This window comes from Poeciliopsis prolifica, unplaced genomic scaffold (assembly GCF_027474105.1).
Source record: "Poeciliopsis prolifica strain line A6 unplaced genomic scaffold, Auburn_PproV2 SCAFFOLD001, whole genome shotgun sequence".
In the NCBI taxonomy this organism is placed as follows: Eukaryota; Metazoa; Chordata; class Actinopteri; order Cyprinodontiformes; family Poeciliidae; genus Poeciliopsis; species Poeciliopsis prolifica.
Genome location: NW_026562376.1, coordinates 16772014 through 16790773, shown reverse-complemented (window position 1 = coordinate 16790773; position 18760 = coordinate 16772014). Strand labels below are relative to the sequence as shown.

The window sequence follows — 18760 nt, the reverse complement described above, 5'->3', positions numbered from 1 at the left end:
AGTACTCTCTGTGACCAATCTTTGGGAGTGAGAGGAGCCAAGAGCAAAGCTGTGGGAAAGGGAAACCTTGTCAAAGTCCTAAGTTCATGCTTTGGATAATAACAGACTTGTACATTCAAGACATGTACTGTCCAGTTGTCTCAATACTTAAACCTTTCACGAACCTGACAGACTAAACACATAGCGAAACAGAACCTCATGTGGTCCTATGACCTTGTAGCATGTGTTCCCCAGCTGTCTCACTATAATAATAACAAAGACTCCGCACTCTTTCCCAGAAAGCCTGCTTGAAGTAAACTCACTAACAGTTTCCCTTTTGGAGCTTTCTTAGCTGATGAATAATTTCCATATTTCTATGGTAACTGATCCGCCTTTGATTTACTTTTTTTGGTTTTTTTTTTTTTCTCTAAGTCTGAAGCTCTGTCAGTCAAACTCTGAAACAAACAACACACTAAAAGGCTAATGAAGAGACAGATTTCAGAAAGACCCAAAGGAGAATGAAAGCCAAAAGAGACGGCATTTTGACAGCAATATAAAAGTAAATTTGCATCGTGCAAATTTCAATTGAAGTTGAATCTACTGAGATGTAAACAGCTCTGAAGAGATGCCAAACAACCATCAGCATGTTCATGGAATAAAGCAAACCAGTAATACTAACCGCACTGGTTTTGTTTATGAAGCAAGTCAGTTCCTATCGCTGATCCCAAAATATGGTTCAAGACAGGTCTGATTAAATATTCTTACAGTCCACTTAATACACTGGAATCTGAAGTCAAACGGACACAGTGAAATCCCAAACATAAACTTACAAACATTAGTTATTTAGAAAAAAAGACTGAACAATGTTACAAAATTCTATAATTAATGATTTTATAGTCCAATTCTGTATCAGATATAAAACACACTCTTTTTTCTCATCTATCAACACATTGCTGCCGGCTCTCTGTGATCAGGAGGGAGCATCTACACCAGCTGCACATCGTCCAGATGGCTGAACGTGTCATATGATTGGAATGCGATCCCTTAATTTATTACACTTGGAATAAACTATTAAAGTCAAAACAATCATGTGTAATGTTATTGAAACTGATAATATGACGACAATGTGTGGATATATCCATTTAAAAATGTTCTCAGAAGATGAGCTTTAAATTCTAAAATGTGTTTTCCAAATGCTAGAAACAATTTAATGCTAGAAAAAAGCTTATTTTGGCTTAGGGTATATTTCTAGACCACTGTTACTTTTGAGAAGCAGAGTTGTCCCAAACACAACCATATGGAGAATGTGTGGCATATTTTTGATGTCATGCAAAAAAATTTAAAAAACTCAGTTCTGTCATAAATTATTCTTTTTGCATCACCAACTGCAAACACAATATTATCTGAAAGCAGATGCTCTGCTCTTTACATTGATGTTTTTCCAAGTGTGACAAAGACTTGGCAAGTTAGCACGCAAAAACAATGTTACATCTTTGCTGTTGTGTGATCAAAAGTTCTGATTCAGCCATAAACACCACTACAGATGTCTCATGTTTAATTAATACAACTCAAACCAGGGAATGTCACTTCACCAGTTGAGCAGTATTTCAGATATTTAAAACAAAAACTAATCAATACTTTTCTATGTTAAATGATATGAAATTACTGTATTGTGCTACTTTTTCAGCCATGTTATCCAGCCCTACTCTGTAATCAAATTACAGCTAAGATCTATACAATCAGGTTGGACTTTTTAGGCCCAATCTAAACTCCCTTTCAAATTGATCACTTGGTTGTTTACATAAAGACACATAAAGGTTTAGAGGAATGAAACAACTTCTGTGTGATGGAATTACATATGCACTACTGAAATTGCTCATGATTCAATTAAACTTTCAGCAAATCCAATCCAGCACAATTTAAAATTGATCAATGACACCAGTGCATGTATAAAATATTGAGCTAGTGAAGAATAGAGTAGCACGACAAGTTAGTGTGGGAATATTGTCAAAAGAGGTGTGTGTTTTCTTTGCAGAGTCTGGCATGTCAGTGAAAGTCCACGGTTTGTCTATCTCAATCTCGCTCAATCTCTTGCTCCCACTTCAGTCGGTAAACACAGATGCTTTAGAGTGCCTGCACAGGCAAACGCAGAGCTCTGTTCAAACACACTCACACAAAGCCTGGGTGACAGGCACGGCAAACCTACGATCCTCTGGAGAAATTTGACAGAAACGGCTGAAATTAGCGAGTACATGTGTGTGTTTGTTGGTCGCTGTGCGCACACACGCATTCCAGGATAGGAATTAAATGTCATGCAGTTGCAAAGCAGTGTATACAGTTAAAACCATCGGGACTTTAGTTCAAATTTGAGAAAGAAGGAAAGAATTACAAGGAGACAGCATGATAAATTGAAATGTCACATCTCCACTTGAGGATGAGCTCATTTCAAAGAATCACAAAGTTTTCTTGTCTTGATGAAGACCTCGGAGGCACCGACATTTTGCCTGAAGTTTTTCATCAATCAAAGCAGTTCTATTACTGCAGAACACCTCTGAGATCTTGGGGCTATCGTCAATATTGCGTCATATTACATTCTATGTCTCACCCACCCAACCACAGCAGCAGAGTCACATATGAAAACATCCACCCTTTAAAAGTCCCTTTACTTTCCAACATATGATTCTCTGACTTGAACTGCACAATTGCACAAAGCAACACTTGTAAGCTGTTCACTGAGTGTCACAACTCACACTCTTCCACATATAAATCCATACTTTCAGTTGGAATATCATCCATACCAATCAGCTAGTCTGCAAGAATCCTAAAGTTGTTCATCACACTTCTTGCATAAAATATTTGAGTTGTTGTTTGTTCATAAATACCAAAGAATGAACAAGTGTCTGTTCTGCTTTGAAAAGAAGGCTTCATTTTCTGCCTTTTCACTTTGCCAAGACCTTTTCTTGTCATTTGTCTTTTTGTGAATGCCATTAAGGTGTGTTGTAAAAAGCTTTGACAATATAGACAGGCAAGTTTATCACCTGCACAACAAATCAGGGGAACAAAGTAAGTAACATGCTGAGGCAAAATATCACTAAAAAAAGTGAAAGTACTGGACTGTCTGACTCTAATCATTTACACATTAAAACACATTGCATTGCTAATCAAATCAATCAACCAATTAACCAATTATACATTTCAGCAACAAGGAAGTTTGAGCATTTTTGAGCCTGCCTTTTATTGTTAAATTAAATATAATTTCAGGTTTTTGTATAACTTTTTTTAGGGTAACTTAGAAAGTGAGCTTTTATTGTTACAGGTTAACTTTCTAGTTATTGTTATTGGACTGATGTTGACATGTGATAGTAGAACTGCTGTTATGTTAGATTTGCCAATGTTTTATTTGATCTTTTTTTTCTTTGATTATTCAATTACTCGTAAGAATAATCGATAGATTACTCGATTACTAAAATCGAGTACAACAGACCTATTATCAATGTTTCATTTATATTGTTTCAAAAAAACTCTAAACAGGTGTATTTGGTTTTCATATCTGGAAAAAAAGTCCCTGTAAACCTGAAACATGCAGAAACTTTTGGCACCTTTTAGACAGGACAAAATGTGATAGTTTGCTTCAGATTTTAATCTCACAAATGAACTGTTGGTTGATTACAAATGAGAGATTGAAACAAAAGATGGAACAAAGTCAACACTGCTGTAACAGAGAATAATGATGCCTGGACAAATATTTTTGCCACTTTTGCTACCTATATACCTGGTTTAAAACTGTAGTTTAATGTTTGTCTTGTTTATGTCAGGCTATTAGGTGTTTGACATACTTGGCTGAGTTCCTGTAAAGGACTTTTGATTGTCTTGTATATAATATGAGCAATATAAATAATCATTATTATTAGGACATTTTACTGTTTGATGTCTAATATCTGTAGCAAGTTAACATTTGAATGATTTCACTAAAGGATTTTCACAAATAGTAGTAGAAGTAGTGGTTGCTAAAGGCAATGTTTTATTTGTTGTTTACTATTGTTTGTTTGTTGCCACTGCTTCGTCACTTGTCTTGTTGTTGTCACTCTTACAGGAGTAATGACCAGCAGTGGTAAGCATTCTCTATTTTCCTGCTTAACATACACCAACAATACAGAGAATTCAAGCTGAAGATATCCCGTCTGGGAGCATCCATCAACAAATTACTGTTCTAAATCTTCCCCCAAGTATCCCGAAGGGGATATAACCAATGATTTTTGCACCATCATCATCTTGTTATGTCAGTGACATTGTGATATGTGTCATTATTGGCACTGTGCTGTCCTCAGGATACAGATGCTTCCTTCAATCCTAATTAGGGTTTGCTATGATCTCCAAGGTACCATTTGCACTTTATTTAAATGTTGTGATAACCCTTTTCACACAGATTCAAAGCATTTTGGGAATCAACATTTGCATTGCAACAGCTATTCTCTCTAACATCTGTGCAACAGATGTGCGCTGATGTATGTAGGAGTGTCTAATATTTTAAAATGTCAAGGTAATGCATAATTACATACAGGCGAGTGTTGATAATTTTTTATCATTTCTGCTGATATTTATTAGCACATAATGGTGGTCCAAACAACTTGCATAATAATTGCCCCTAGAGGATTTAATGAAAAGTTTTGACAAGTATTCTGTCACATTGTACAGGAACATCAGCTGCAGAGAGCTGGACTTTATTGCTAAAGAAAAATTAGGTCTTAACAAAATTACTCCCAAGTTGTATGCACAAACAAGAACAGTTGGTCCACCTCAAACTTTAACAGACACAGTGGCAACATGTTTTCCTACTGCAACCACTGGAATGGATCAAAACCACTCTCGTGTAATGCTTTCCTTTCCACCAGATGTCTTTGAAACTGAGCTCTGTGTAAAAACACACATCTGTTTTAGTTCTGATAAAACTGACATCTACAGGCTAGATTAGTCAGACAGGATGTCAAACATAGGAACACCACAGGGAATCCAATCAATTTTCAAAACCAAACAACCTCAGCAAAGTCCCAATGCTACATCATGCCACAATTAGTATGCACAGTGTAATAAGTTACAGGAAGACTTTGTTCATAGTGAAAACATGTTTTATAATCAGTATTTCGAACTGGACAAAATTATACACCCATTGCAAAACTTAAAATTTCTCTCATTTAAGAAAAAAATAATTTTATATATATAAAAACAAACTAGATAGTTACTCCCACTATAAAAAAAGTCCTAAACATAAACAATATCACTTAACTAAATGTAAATCTTTTCCTAGTACAATCATAATTTAACGGAATCATATCATATGCAAAAGTCACAAGCAAGATGTTGGATACTAACAAGATGTGCTTCATTTGTGCTTCTGATCCAAAATACCTGCATAACAACCAGAGTGAATGCAGTTCAAGCTACAGTCTTGCTTTAAGCTGCTCCACAGTCATGTATTACATATATAATACAATTTACCTTTTTTTTAGTCCATATGTCTCTTATACTGCCTATTTTGACAAGCTCCATCTTGTCCTTGTGTTCTTTCTGTTTATAGTCTTTGTTAAAAAAATTGATTTACCTCAAGGCCTTTTCTGACTGGACTTTCTGAACCTGTCACTGAATTGCAGCATTATTAGTTTTCCATTATCAAGCCTTTTTTTATTTCCTTTCCCTTTCCTAGTTTCCTTTGTCCTTATTTTGGCCGAGCCTTACCACATTTTAGTGCAGCTACTTGCAAAAAATGAATCTGTTTGTATGAGCCTTCTTGTGTTTGCATGTGCTGTCTTTCCAGCAACACATGCTTGTTGCTGTTATCAACAAGAAGCAGCATGAATAAACAATAATAGGCTCCCGCACAGAGTCACAAGGTTGTAATGACTACAGCAGTATAATGATTTTCGGCTTCCAACCACTAAAGATTTAAATGGAGACATTTCTAATGACATTATGGAGTGGTAATTAATTTTCTTTCATAAGTAATTTCCCTTGACCCATTATTTCTGTAGTGCAGATTATAGCATTATTCTGAACAATACAGCTTAATCAAGCTTTAATGAGGCAAGATGAGAAACCTTCAAATCCTCCTGTAGCCCTTTTTTTCTGAAACCATTTTTTTTATGCTGCAGTGTCAATGTTCACAACCTCCCATGTCCGTCACAAAGTTCATAGCAGGCAAGAGCAAGCTATGTCAAGTGAATTTACTTCCATCTTAGGTTTTTTTCAAGCTTTTTCTTCCTTCATTAGCCTAAAGAAACAGGTGCATTATATAATTATATCAGTATAATAATGTGGAATAAAAAGCAGATGTAGAAATATACTTATTTTTATTTCTCTCTTGGAACTATCTCTGCAAAAGTCAGATCTTCCAAAAGCATGCAACTGAGGCACTGACGGCTGTGAAAATATTTTTTTTTATGACTGATTGGTCAGAATCTTCTGTATCCCTTTAGCTTGTTTAAAAGTGGTCAAATTTAAAATACCTGAGCTCATCAAAAGATGATTGAACTCTATATATAAACCGAGACTAAATGAATCTTCATTACAATGTTACCTTTTGTTAAAACGAAAACATAAACATATTATTTCTATTTTATCTTTACATTTTTATTTGTGTTTCATATTTCTACTGAATTGGCAGGAGCAGCTGGATGGAGAAAGAAGTCAAAGTCACATGCAAAAAGTGTGGAAAAAAGGGGTCAGTAGACCAATTACTCAAATGCGATAGTTTGCAGATGAGCAGTGTTTTAAACATGGTTTCTAAAATGCTTTAGGATCACTTCACATGAGATTATGTCTGTGTGACAGCATTAAAAATCTGTCTGAACACGAACAGTCTCTGCAGCAACTAGGAGAGGCATGCTGTGGTTCACCAGGAATGCAACTGGCTTTTTGTTACATATTATTGAGCATCCACAAAAATTCCTTTGTGGTTTGTCATCACGGCGGTGTTGTGACGTGTTGGACTTAGAGTTTCAGTTTTTTGCTTTTTGTTTAGTCAGCACTTTAAAGTGCATTAGTTGGTTATATGTTGAGTTATTCACCCCATGATTTCATTGGTAACCTCCTATTGCCACATTTTTATGCTAGTCCACATCTGCTTTTTTCTATGAATCTGAAGCCAGTCCTCTTCCTCTTTCTACTCTATCTTCTTCTTTTTTCAACAGTATTATTTCTCTAGGATAATGCTAATCAAATCCCTTTGTGTGTTTAGACTCTTTGATGCCTCTCGATCCTCCGCCTCCTACCACCACCTTCTGCCTGGATTTGGGTCCTACACTAATATACACGATCGTAGGTGGGAATGTATCTGGCTCCTTGGTGCTGTGTGAAAAAGCATAGTAGCAGCACTGATAGTCTAAACTCGGGGTGTCAAACTCCAGTCCTCAAGGGCCAGTGCCCTTTAACTGATCTGCACAAGGAGGAGGTGATTTAAGCCATTTCATTCCAGTGCCACAAGTTTTTAGATGTACCTGTGGCACACCTAAAAACTGCAGGACACTGGCTCTTGAGGACTGGAGTTTGACACCTGTGGTCTGACCCATGCAGTGTGGCTTAGACACATTCATTAAAGAAGTTGAAGAAAAAGTGGACATGCTGGACTCAAGCAATGTCTTCAAGCTAATCATACTCACACCAAGATGCCAGTGGTGAGGAAGCGCACACACCTCCAAACTGCAGGTAGACGGGTTACTTGCAAACGTTTTATTCTTTCAGACTTTCAGTTCTGGTTCCTTGGAAAAATAATGTGCCGTTTCTAAAAATGAAATTCTTTCCTGGGTAGAAGAGGAAACTATCAGATAATAAAGCTGATTTTGAGTTGGTTGTTGCATTTCTCTTCTCATTCTTCCTGTACTTCTGATTCCGCTCTGTGAGGACATGGCAGCTCATGCAGCCAATTCACATCGTCCCCATTAAGCTAATCAGCCTGGCTGCACAAGAGGTGCTAAAAGACAGTCCTCAGTGCCTGATTGTCCATCAAAGTAGTAGTAATCAACCCTTCCTCTTGCAATCTGATTTGATGTTGCCTATATAAATATGTCATGGTCTCTCTTGTGTTTTTCAGTGGACTCACTTGGGCCTTACATTCCACTGTTGGAAGGACAAACAATGGCACACAAGAACTCGCCAACTCAAAAACCTAAACCCAAAACTTAATTGTAGATTTATTGTAACTAAATCCGTTTTGTCATTATTTGCCATAACCATCTTTTTTTTGTTTGCATTTTGGGCTTCAAAAAGCTACAAAACATAACACAAGTGTCTAAAACAACCAGACATGAAAAAATATGTATCAGCAGTACAAAGTAATTTCAATAAAATCAACAAGCCTGTGGGTTTCCTCATAGGATAATGTTAAATGGAAAACAGGAACAAAGATATTCAGTTAGAGCTTTTCAAACTACAGAAACAATTATTTAAGGATTATCTTAGAGTTTGTTTTATATATCAGGTCACTGTCAAGCCTCGTTCCTGCTTTATTTCAGCTGTTGCATTTTACTTGACTTTGAGATTGTCTGTATTCCCTCTACATCAATGGCTTGGGTTAAAATGATTAAGTATTTGTACCCCGAAAAAACTCCAGACCGTTTATAAAAGATAATCTAACCTCCTCTTATTGCTTCCCCTATTCAAACAACCTCCATTTGTTTTCCAGAGCAATAACACACTGCTGACCTAGATAAATATGACCCATGTCCCAAAGTAACACACAGAAGGCTGGGAAAAACATACACAAGCAGAACCAGACATGTATGTCCTGTCAAAGCACATTTAAGCACAAAGACACACATCTCAAAGCAGAGAATGGGCCAATTCAATGAGACATTCAGACAGACTTTCAGACTTTTTTCAAATGTTTGACAAATTCAAATGAAAGTCTTTCAGTGGCAGTAATGCGTTAAAAGTGAATATTACTGTTTGAAGAGCTGTCAATGAACAACAGCTCCCAGTTGTGGTGTTTTAGAGAAGCAGCATGCAGGCACATTCCAGGACAGCTGCCAAAAACAACCACAGCATGAGGAGACAGAAAAACCATACAGGGAACCTCAACTTCCTTCAACTGTCTTCTCTTCCAGTCAATAAGATCAGTCATGACACTGCAGATGTAGAGTCATAGCTAACCTTTGAAAGATATACTTTGAATAAACTATAAGAACTTTCATAATCACCATCATGCTTTGATTTTTTATTCTCTGTGCATAAATGCAATAAGGACATCATATTTGATAAAGTGATTATAAAGCTAATTTCTGCTTCTACATAATTTCAGAGTAATGCTTCTATAATGGAACCAGACACATTTCTTTTTTCATAGCTGTTTCAAAAATTTGAAAAGGAAAACAATTTTTTAGTATTTGACAGTATTTGCCAAAAGTATTTTGTTTCCTTAGTGTAAACGGGTAAATTACGTCTGTCATTTAAAGACCACAAAAGTCTGAATATGTATCAGACAGATTGCAAAGCCAGATTGTCAACATCAATTCTGCTCATGCTTTGCCCACAGGGTTCCAGTCGCAGCTCACTGCCTTCTCCCTGGTCTCACTGCAAACTCTGCAGGGACTTTGGCTCAGACTGCAAGCTGTTTGTTGTTTCACTGAGAGGTTGAGTTTTGAACTATCTGAACCCCAAAAAGCTAGATATTTGCTCTAACCTTCTTCGTCCTTTTGACCTTCCCATGGCCTGGATTTTTCAACAACTTCACAGAGGTCCTCGAGCAATCTCGTTCTCGAGCTGAAGCTCAACATGTTTCTCTATTGTCTCAATTTTCACACAACAAACTAGTTTGTGAAAATTGAAGGGTAGACAAGTTCAAGCAAAAAAAAAAAATAAAATCTGATATTGAAACTTTCCTCTCCCAGAGGGCACAAACAGAAAACAAATAGCTTGTATTTCCAAACTTTTGAAATTATTTTAAATAAAAACATTCAGGTGGCAGCCCCGGTGAAGATGTGTCTAAATCTTGAGATTTTAACCTTTTACTAATGCTTTCTTTAATTGTCACAGGACTTTTCTGCTCTTTCACTACTGATATTACTTTTATCGTTTTTGCTGTGCAGCACTTTGGTGCAAAGTGCTATAAAATAAAGTCAACATTGACACTGTCAGAAGATTTTAAATAAGTTGATCTTTAATTGAATCTGTAATCATTTAATGTTTTATGTTGCATCCTATGAGCAACTGATTAGGATACCTCCTATGCACCTCACTTTGAGGCGCATAGGAGGTTTGCATTGTCATCTCAATCCACAAACCAAATTCTCCAAAAAATCTGTGGGGCAAGAAGCTGAAGAGAGGGGAAGAGACAATAAAAGAGGATGCAGACATCTGGATTGATAAGAAATATTCCTCTCTCTGTATGGTTCAACCTCATGAAATATTGTGGCAGAAGACTATGCATTGTCCTGTTGCCACAAAGACAGCAGAACCCGGGTCCCAACAGTTACCACAATGATGATTATGCGAAAAACAATAATATATATTAGCATAATATTTCCTCATTAAATATATCCATTAGGTTGGTTAGAAAAGAAAACACAAAGCTTCACGGAGTTTAATTGAGAAGGATATATTCTAGATTGAATGTCTGTGTAAGTCCATAGTGCTTTAATTGAATGTAAAATATAATTGTAATACCAATATGGACAAGGAGAGCCATCCAGAGTTTGGATAGTGCAACAACATTTTTTTGTTTGATCTGGGCTGACTCAAAGAGAGCAGGTCAGGGAAAAATAACCCGAGGCTTGAGGGAGGAATGCATGTTCACATGTTCACCCAAAGGTCATAAGGAAAACTGTGCAACAAGACAGTGGACAGATTTCCAGATGAAACTTTTTTTAGCTAAACTCAAGTGTTTTCATCGTTTGGTGCAACTGAGAATATGTATAAAAATGTATTGCACAGATTGGAGCAAAACAATTATTGAAGAGGAGAAGGAAAATATGACAGAGAGTTCATGACCATAGACAGAATGACAGGAGTCTTGAAAAAAAATTGTGATAAAAGATGTGGTGATCGATTTTATCTCAAACTGCTCCCTCCAGGTCAGAGGTCAGTCTGTGCCTCAAGCAAAGAAGTCCCAATATGTTGGTGTCTTCATTCAGCAGTGGTGGTAAGACAGAGTGGGAGATGGATAGACATATTGGGGTCTTGTCTGCAGTAAAGCAGTTTCTACTCCAAACTGTCAAGGTTAAAAAAAGCTCAACCATAAGGTGAAGCTCTTGATTTACAGGTCCTTCCAGGTCCAAACCTCAGCTGCAATCGTGATTAATGGATCGTGACCAAAGGCAGAAGATCTCAGATGCCAGCAGCTGAAATTTGATGCTTTGTATATTATTGTAGCTCTGTCACAAAGATGATTTGATGGGCTCTGTTCTCCTTGAAAGCCGAAAGGAGAGTCGCTGCTCCTCCACACTGAAAGAAGTCACTTGAGGTGATTTGGGCATCTGATCAGGTTTTCACAAGGAGTGCCTCAATTTGGAGTTTTTCCAGGCACATCTTATTGAGAAGAGAACTTGAGATGCGCCCACGGCTCACCGGAGGCTCTATATGTATCCCAGAAAGACCCTAGATTTCCCAAACAACAAACTGAAAAGTGTTAGTGAGGAGAGAGATATCCAAGTTTCCATCCTGGACATGCAAATGTACAAGTCTGCTAATGAAAAAGTGAAAAGCTAAGGGAATGTAGTTCTGCTGTAAGAGATTAATGTGTTTGTTTTTGCTGAAACTGTCCTACAGAGGTGATGACTCACCTGTACACAGATATTAGAAGATGCTGTTGGTGCCAGTGTGCAGGTGCAGGGATTTATGCAAAGATCCATTATGCAAAGAAAAACTAGGCACTACTCATTTTACCCACAGCTCTTTGTACACAAATGTTTCAGTCTTGTTGCACTGTCTAAGCTACCCAGACAGCATGTTAGACAGCTACAGCCTAAGTTACTGTTGCAATACTATTGCGAGTATATAGGGTCGAGTATCAACAAATTTTGGGGTGGTGAGGTCTTTTGCAGAAATTAATCTTGCTAATGTTTTGGTAGCAGTAAAACATGTTTATGTTATAAATATTTTGAAAGATTACAAAAGCAACATATTGTCTGTTAATGTGTTCCCATTATGCTGCTTTAATTGACTACGTATGCAACCAATAATCAGAACCAAAAGTCTTCCACTCTCATTTTGTGAGTCAGAAGCTAAAAAAGTTTGGAAACGGCAATTTTTGAACTGCTACTAACAGAAAAGCCATTTCTTGCTGTTTGCTGTAACTCTGGTAGGAATCAGTGTGGAAACACAGATGTTTGTTCCTGTTTACACTGAGAGGAAGGTAATTGAGAAAGTATGGCTCACTCCTTGGGAGCTCTCTGCGGCTCAGTGGGAGCTATGTTACTACTGAAACAAACATTTCACATCTCTTTCTCATTGTTTATATCTCCTCTCTGTTCCCACATGCATTTTTTCCCCTTAATCCTTTTGTCACCGTATTCTTCCTTTGGAGAAAATATCTGGTACTTAGCAGGAACTGGGTGCCATGTTTCCTGCACCTTGGAAGGGTGGCACCAAAGACAGGAAGACATTCTCTATTCTTCTCCATCTCGACACCAACCCAGTATCTGTCAGAAACACCTCCTTTAACCTCCACATCAGAGGACAGCAGGGTGCCGCCTTGTCGACTGCAAGGTGCACTAAAGCTTGCAAATGAGCTCCTTTGCTGCGAATGTTCCCATAGAACACAGAACACATTCTATATGCGGAGATTCTTCTCCCCACCTCGTCAGGCTTACCTGGAATTGGCCGGCGAAGTCTTCGTCTGTGGTGCCCTCTCTGCCCTCCTTCAGCGCGATGAGAGTAAAGCCTCTGAAATAAGCAGGGCTGCTAGCTAGAAGCACCACTGTGAGGAAAACAAGGATGTGAGTAAGTATATATCAGCTCCACAGAGAATCAGGGTATTAAACTGGCTTTGGATTTTCATGGTTTGTCTGCGACACCCAGGGTCACTGTAGATAATTGTGACAGAAGGTTTATCTTTAACAGTGTGCATGATGTGGAAGAGTGAATGTTGTAAATAGCAGCTTATCATCTTACAAAGGAGTTAATAAAGGAGGATACAGCTGAATCACACTTCCTCGCCTTCCCTTCAGCCGTAGCCCTCGGTTCCCAGTTAATTAATCAGATATTTCTTAAGACGGTCAATTGAGAAACGGGAGACTCCTCAAAGAACCTGGAGCAGCATCAGTTCTTGTTGATTTCTACTACATAAAGATACAGATACATACGTAATCTGTGACAAAGTTAACAGCCTTCAAGCATGACAATGAAATAAAATAGACTTTGATATGTTTAAAATGCATTTAGATTTTCAACAAAGCAAAACCACAAAGAAAAAATATTGTTTATAATGCATAGTTAATCCAAACGTGACAGATGCTAAGAGTTCTTATCCGCAATGTAACTCCAAGAATGTTTAAGTACAGTCATATCTACTAAATCAGGTTATATGTTCTGACAAAGCTTGTTTGACAGAAAAGTATCTTATGAAAATAACCTTTATGAAGGTTTTATTTACCCCACCTTTGAGTATTAATTGTTTTTAGTCTATTGTAATGTTTAAATTATAATTGTGTTTGCATTAACTGTGAGCAAAAAAGCATCAACGTTAACAGAAATAAAGGCTTGAAAAGATCAGTCTGTGTGTAATTAGTCTATATGTGTTTCACTTAGTGAACTGAGTTACTAAAACTGATTAATTTTGCAATAATTCTCTAGTTTATTAAATATGGCTACATGTTAAAATAAAAAGATTTTAATGTTCAGAGTTGTCATGGGGTCTTTAAAAAAAAGTCTAAAATTTCAAAATCACATTAGGCCTTAGAATATCTTAAATTCATGCAATTACTTTAGTAAAGTCTTAAATTATTACAAGTATTTTATTAAAATTTATAATAAAATACTATATTTTCCACCACAAAAGTTCCAAAAACACAATGAGCCAATCATTCAGCTGTTTTATTACTGGCAAAACCACAAGATAGTCCAACAAAGCGCTGCTGCTAGAATGAAGAAATGCAAATTCAACAACACTTAGCCTCAGAGACACAAGTGTAAAGCTTGGTTGAACCTCGATCCAAACAGCAACTTTGAAGCCTGCAGCTTATGTGAAAAAAACACACACACACAAAAAAAAACAAGGCCAGTGGAGTTGCATTCAAATAAAGACAAACTTGTAACTGCTGTGAATGGACTGAGACAAACGAAAGCTGTCAGTCAGCTCTGTTGCGCTCTCCTCGGACATTGTTTGCACTGCGGTTTGAACATTATTTCTTTCTCTGTTTAAGGCATTTTTCTTAGGGCTAATCTGTGTCTAGCCTCTGAAAACAGCTCCACTCTCTCTCCCCTACTGTTCACCTCCACTCCAACCCGGAGCTGCTTTGTGCACTGTGCTGCAGAGTACAGGAACAAACCTGAAATTGTTTTAGGCAAATTATCTTTTATATGCATTTAGTCATTACTGAAGCAGCATTAAACTTCTATGAAAAGAAAGAAAAATCATAAACACAAAAGCATCAGACATGAGAAAGGATTCCATGTTCAACCTGGTAAATCTGTCCTGCTTGAAAATAATTGACTTTGAACAGCATTGTTAAGATCTGCTTAACTTTTAATAACTTAAAGGTTATTAAAGGTTGCATTCAACCTTTGTTGCCTTACACCACAAGCTTCAGCATATTTTATTGTGACTTTATGTCATCAGATCTCACCCAATTAGAGTCCATCTATGTGAAATCTCTTTGTAAGACCAGCTGTCTGAGAGTACTGGTGAACAAACCACATCTTTAAGACCAAGAAACACCACAATGGTCAGAGGTATCTAAGCTATGAACATCTCACACAGCACTGTTCAATCCATCAGCCAAGTATGCAAAAACACTTTTATTTTAGTAAAGTCTTAAATTATTACAAGTAATTTGAGACTTGTAAGAAGTGACAGGCCAAGCATATAGAGTTAATCGAGGAAATGGTCTATGTCTGTACTCCCTCTGGAGGAGTGGCATTTGTGAGAGTAAGTGGAGTTGCAGAACAGTGGGGAAATGTTAACCCTTTTATTTAAAACAAAACCATTATGAGTCCTATTTCCAGTCAGCCATGCACAAATTAGCCTGCGCATAATAATCTTGGTAAAAAATTAAAACATGGTGGTGGCAGCATAATGTTGTGAAGGCAAAAGACTCCAGACTAGGGCAGCACAACCGTCTTAAATATGCAGCTGCAACTGAATGGCTGGTTTTAAGGCATATCTATTTGAGTCCAAATGTATATACAGTTAAGATAAATATTTGAAAATCAGAGATGCTCTCCATCCATTCTAAATTGGCTCTCGCCATTTTCAAAGAAAAATTTTTTTTAATTAGAGATATTAAAGCATAAACACGCTGAGTCAGACGACTCCTACATTTGGAGCTGCAGCAAACGGCAATTCAATTGTACTGACCCAAGAGGGATAAATAGAACATTTTAAATTTGATTTTATTTTTTTTTTTTTTACTTTCATTTTCATTCTGCTCAACATGCTTTGTGTTGTTCTGTCACAACAAATATTGCAAATTAAGGTTTTGTTTGTTTCTATACTTGGTCATATTTGTGGCCACGTATGGAAATATTTAGGAGTAAAAATACAAAATTTACTTCCTCAATCACCTGCAGGATTTTGTGTAGCAACAAGCATAATTATGCAACAAATAAAAAGGGCAAGCAATTCTGGTTCAGCTTCAAGAACTATTTTACAATTTCCTACAACTCTTTACATTTATTATATTATTTTTTCAGTTTGCTGAATTTTTTTTTTTTTATCTAATCCCAGTTTACATGTTTTGAGGGAACCTGCATACTCTATCTTTTGTGAGTTTTTGTTTAAATGGTTGATTCTGAGTTTAAAACTTTTCAGGCGTTCTCAGCTCATTTGAAATCACTGTAAGAAACTCGCTCTTTTTTTTTTTTTTACTGTGGCCAAACACATCTGGCCGGCCGGATGGGAACTTAAAATTTGTTTTGTCAACTTAATTGGATCCAGATCTGTCTGTGTGTGTCTCTCAGCCTGTATCTGCATGTTGTTATACGAGATAGTCCACTTTCTGGCAGGAAGAGAAGAGGAAGTGAATAGGCTACACATTTTAACATTAAGTAGTCTTATCAAACGGCATCTCCCAGCAGGAGGCTGAGAGAGACTTGCTTCGGAAATTGGATCTTCCGCGGCTGCAGTTTCCACTTAACATTGCAAAAGACAACATAAATAATAATAATAATAATAATAATAATAATAATAATAATAATAATAATAATAATAATAATAATAATAATAATAATTTTAAGAAACATGTTGAAGAAGTCTTCTGTTTTCAATTTGGTAAAACATCCACTTGTTTAATTGGACGCAGATTCGCGCACTGACTTTGGGGGGTTGGGGGGAGTGAAGTACCTCTGTATGTGTTCCCCGGCAAGTAGGTCTCCGGGTCCCCCTCCACCCTGATCCTGAACTCGTGGTGCCCTTCCCGCCGGGTCCCCTGCGTCTGCGCCCGGAGGATCCGCCCGCAGTACCCGTCCGACCTCCCTCCGGCGGGCTCCTCCACGAAGGCAACGGCATTGCACAAAAAATTCGAGACAAAATAACCCTGCAAGAGCAGCAGATGCAAGTACATTCCCATCTCTGAACTGCCGCTCGGAAATGACTGTGCAGTGGCTGTTCAGTCAAAAATTAAAAACTGAGCAGAGCAAAGACCAGCGCTTGGCTCCCTCCTGCCGGGAACTCCCCACTGAACTACAGACGGAGACGGTGGTGCGCAGAAGGAGACCGAGACAAGTCCGCCCTGAAGTGGAGAGAGCGCGGTTGGAGCTCTGCACGGTGCAGCGCTGCTCAGAAGAAGAGTGGGGAGCGGAGAGCAGCAGCAGCTGATTCTGGATCAGTCCGTGCGATGTGCTGGAGTGGAAGAGAGAGGATAGGAGGGTGTTCTGACTATCAGTGCGACCTCGTCAGATTTTCCTACCGTAGCACCAATAGATGGCTAAGTCTATCTGTCGGTGCTACGCGTCCAAAACTACCGTCATGTTTACAAACAGAAAACTATCGCGGGTTGTTAATGTTAAATATCTTGGATAACATTATTTGAGTGACGGGACTGAAGTGGAAGATTAGGAGTTATGCTTAGCAAAGCATTGGAGCAATTCATATACATGAAGAAACCACAAGAAGATCAGTTCCTTCATCTCAATATCCTACCCATTTAAAATGCACCAATCCTATATGCACTAATCCTTTTACTATAATATCCTACAGATAAACATTTTTCCTGTCATAATATGCTGTTTCTCCACCATTAGCACATCAAGCAGTGAGTGAATGAGTTGATTGACAGCGCTAAGACCCTCCTACTGGTTATGATTGGTTGTTTTGGTTGGAACATTGCATTACTGTAGCCAGTAATAGCAACTGAGGGAGGAGGTGGACGGACGGACGGACGGACGGTTGGCATATTTGGTTTGTTTCTGGACACCCTGATCCAGACCATCACAAGGCAACACATAACAATAACCCATGCAAACACACACACTCATACTTCAGGGTATTTTCTGTGTAACTTATATATTTTTTCCTCTAAAAAGAGGATTCGCCATACGTAAATATTGCTAAAAAAGTCTACAGATTTTGTTTAAACTGTTGTATAAATCAAAATTCCTTACTGAGACATGAAAGTCAGTAGTACATGGTGTGCATGAGTAGATGTGCATTAACATTTAAGTGCAATGTGCAAAGGAAGGGATTCATAGTCAGGTTGAAAACCCCTGAAGGCCTCATTGGGTCTTCAGGTAAAGTAGTGACAGTAATCAATGTTACAGCACAAGTGAAAATTTCCCAAGCTCAACCATAATGAGATCTCCAGGTGCCCTAACGTTAGGTAAACAAATTAACCAAACATTTCTGTGGTCTGGACTGCAGGAGAAAGCGAGAGTACGTGAAGAGAACAAACAAAAAAAATCAAATAAAATAAAAGTAAATTTTATGCAGTGAAAAAGGGGCTTGGATTTGAACTTTTTATGCATTCTCTGCTAAATGTCTCTTATGTCAGCTGATGCCAAATTCACCTGGCAATTTTCAAAGTACAATTTCATTTGAGAGTATAATGTTAGGTTATTGTAAAAAAAAAAAAAAGATGCAGATAATGCAACAATTTCTGATTTGAAAAAGTTTAAATTAGATTACAATTTTAGTCCATTATGTTTTTATTTTTTTTACTCCTTGAGATTTTTGTTTTTTTTTTACAACGCATATTTTTTCATTGTAAAAAGTACAACAGTGAAATGAGTATGAACTAAACTTGACTTCCATTTGCATCTCTGGCTTTATGTTCACATGTGAAACAAGTGTGGATTCTCCTCTATATTAAGAGTTCCCAAAAGGAAAGCAGTTTTTCAACTTGGAAACGTTTAAACTAAACAACATCAGCCTCAACGCCCCCAGAGACACTGCAGATGGATCCCATCCCGTCCTCTGGGTGGCTAATGTCCGATGTCCACAATATGCTCTGACCTTTTGCAATAAAAACAAATGTGTTTCAAGGCCTGCAAGCAACTTTCCCACGCAAATACACAACTTTGTAGGAGGAAAATCAAAAGCGAATCCTCTAATCTGATCAAATGAAATATATATAGTAAAAGATACGTGACATGTATCGTTTCAGCAATCCCTGTTAGAAATAGAGAATTTACTCTCAGGGAT

The 18760-nt window shown here is 37.6% G+C and overlaps 1 protein-coding gene across 1 annotated transcript in view; it reads right to left on the bottom strand.

The window, feature by feature from the left end:
- Positions 1 to 16989, bottom strand: part of spon1b (spondin 1b) — a 78144-nt gene extending 61155 nt beyond the window's left edge. Inside the window, exons 1-2 of the mRNA XM_055034303.1 lie at positions 16466 to 16989; positions 12777 to 12883 (exon numbers count right to left, since the gene is read on the bottom strand). Coding sequence (XP_054890278.1) covers positions 12777 to 12883; positions 16466 to 16691 — 333 coding nt within the window. The 5' untranslated portion in view covers positions 16692 to 16989. The remainder of the gene's footprint in view (positions 1 to 12776; positions 12884 to 16465) is intronic.
- Positions 16990 to 18760: the final 1771 nt, after the last annotated feature.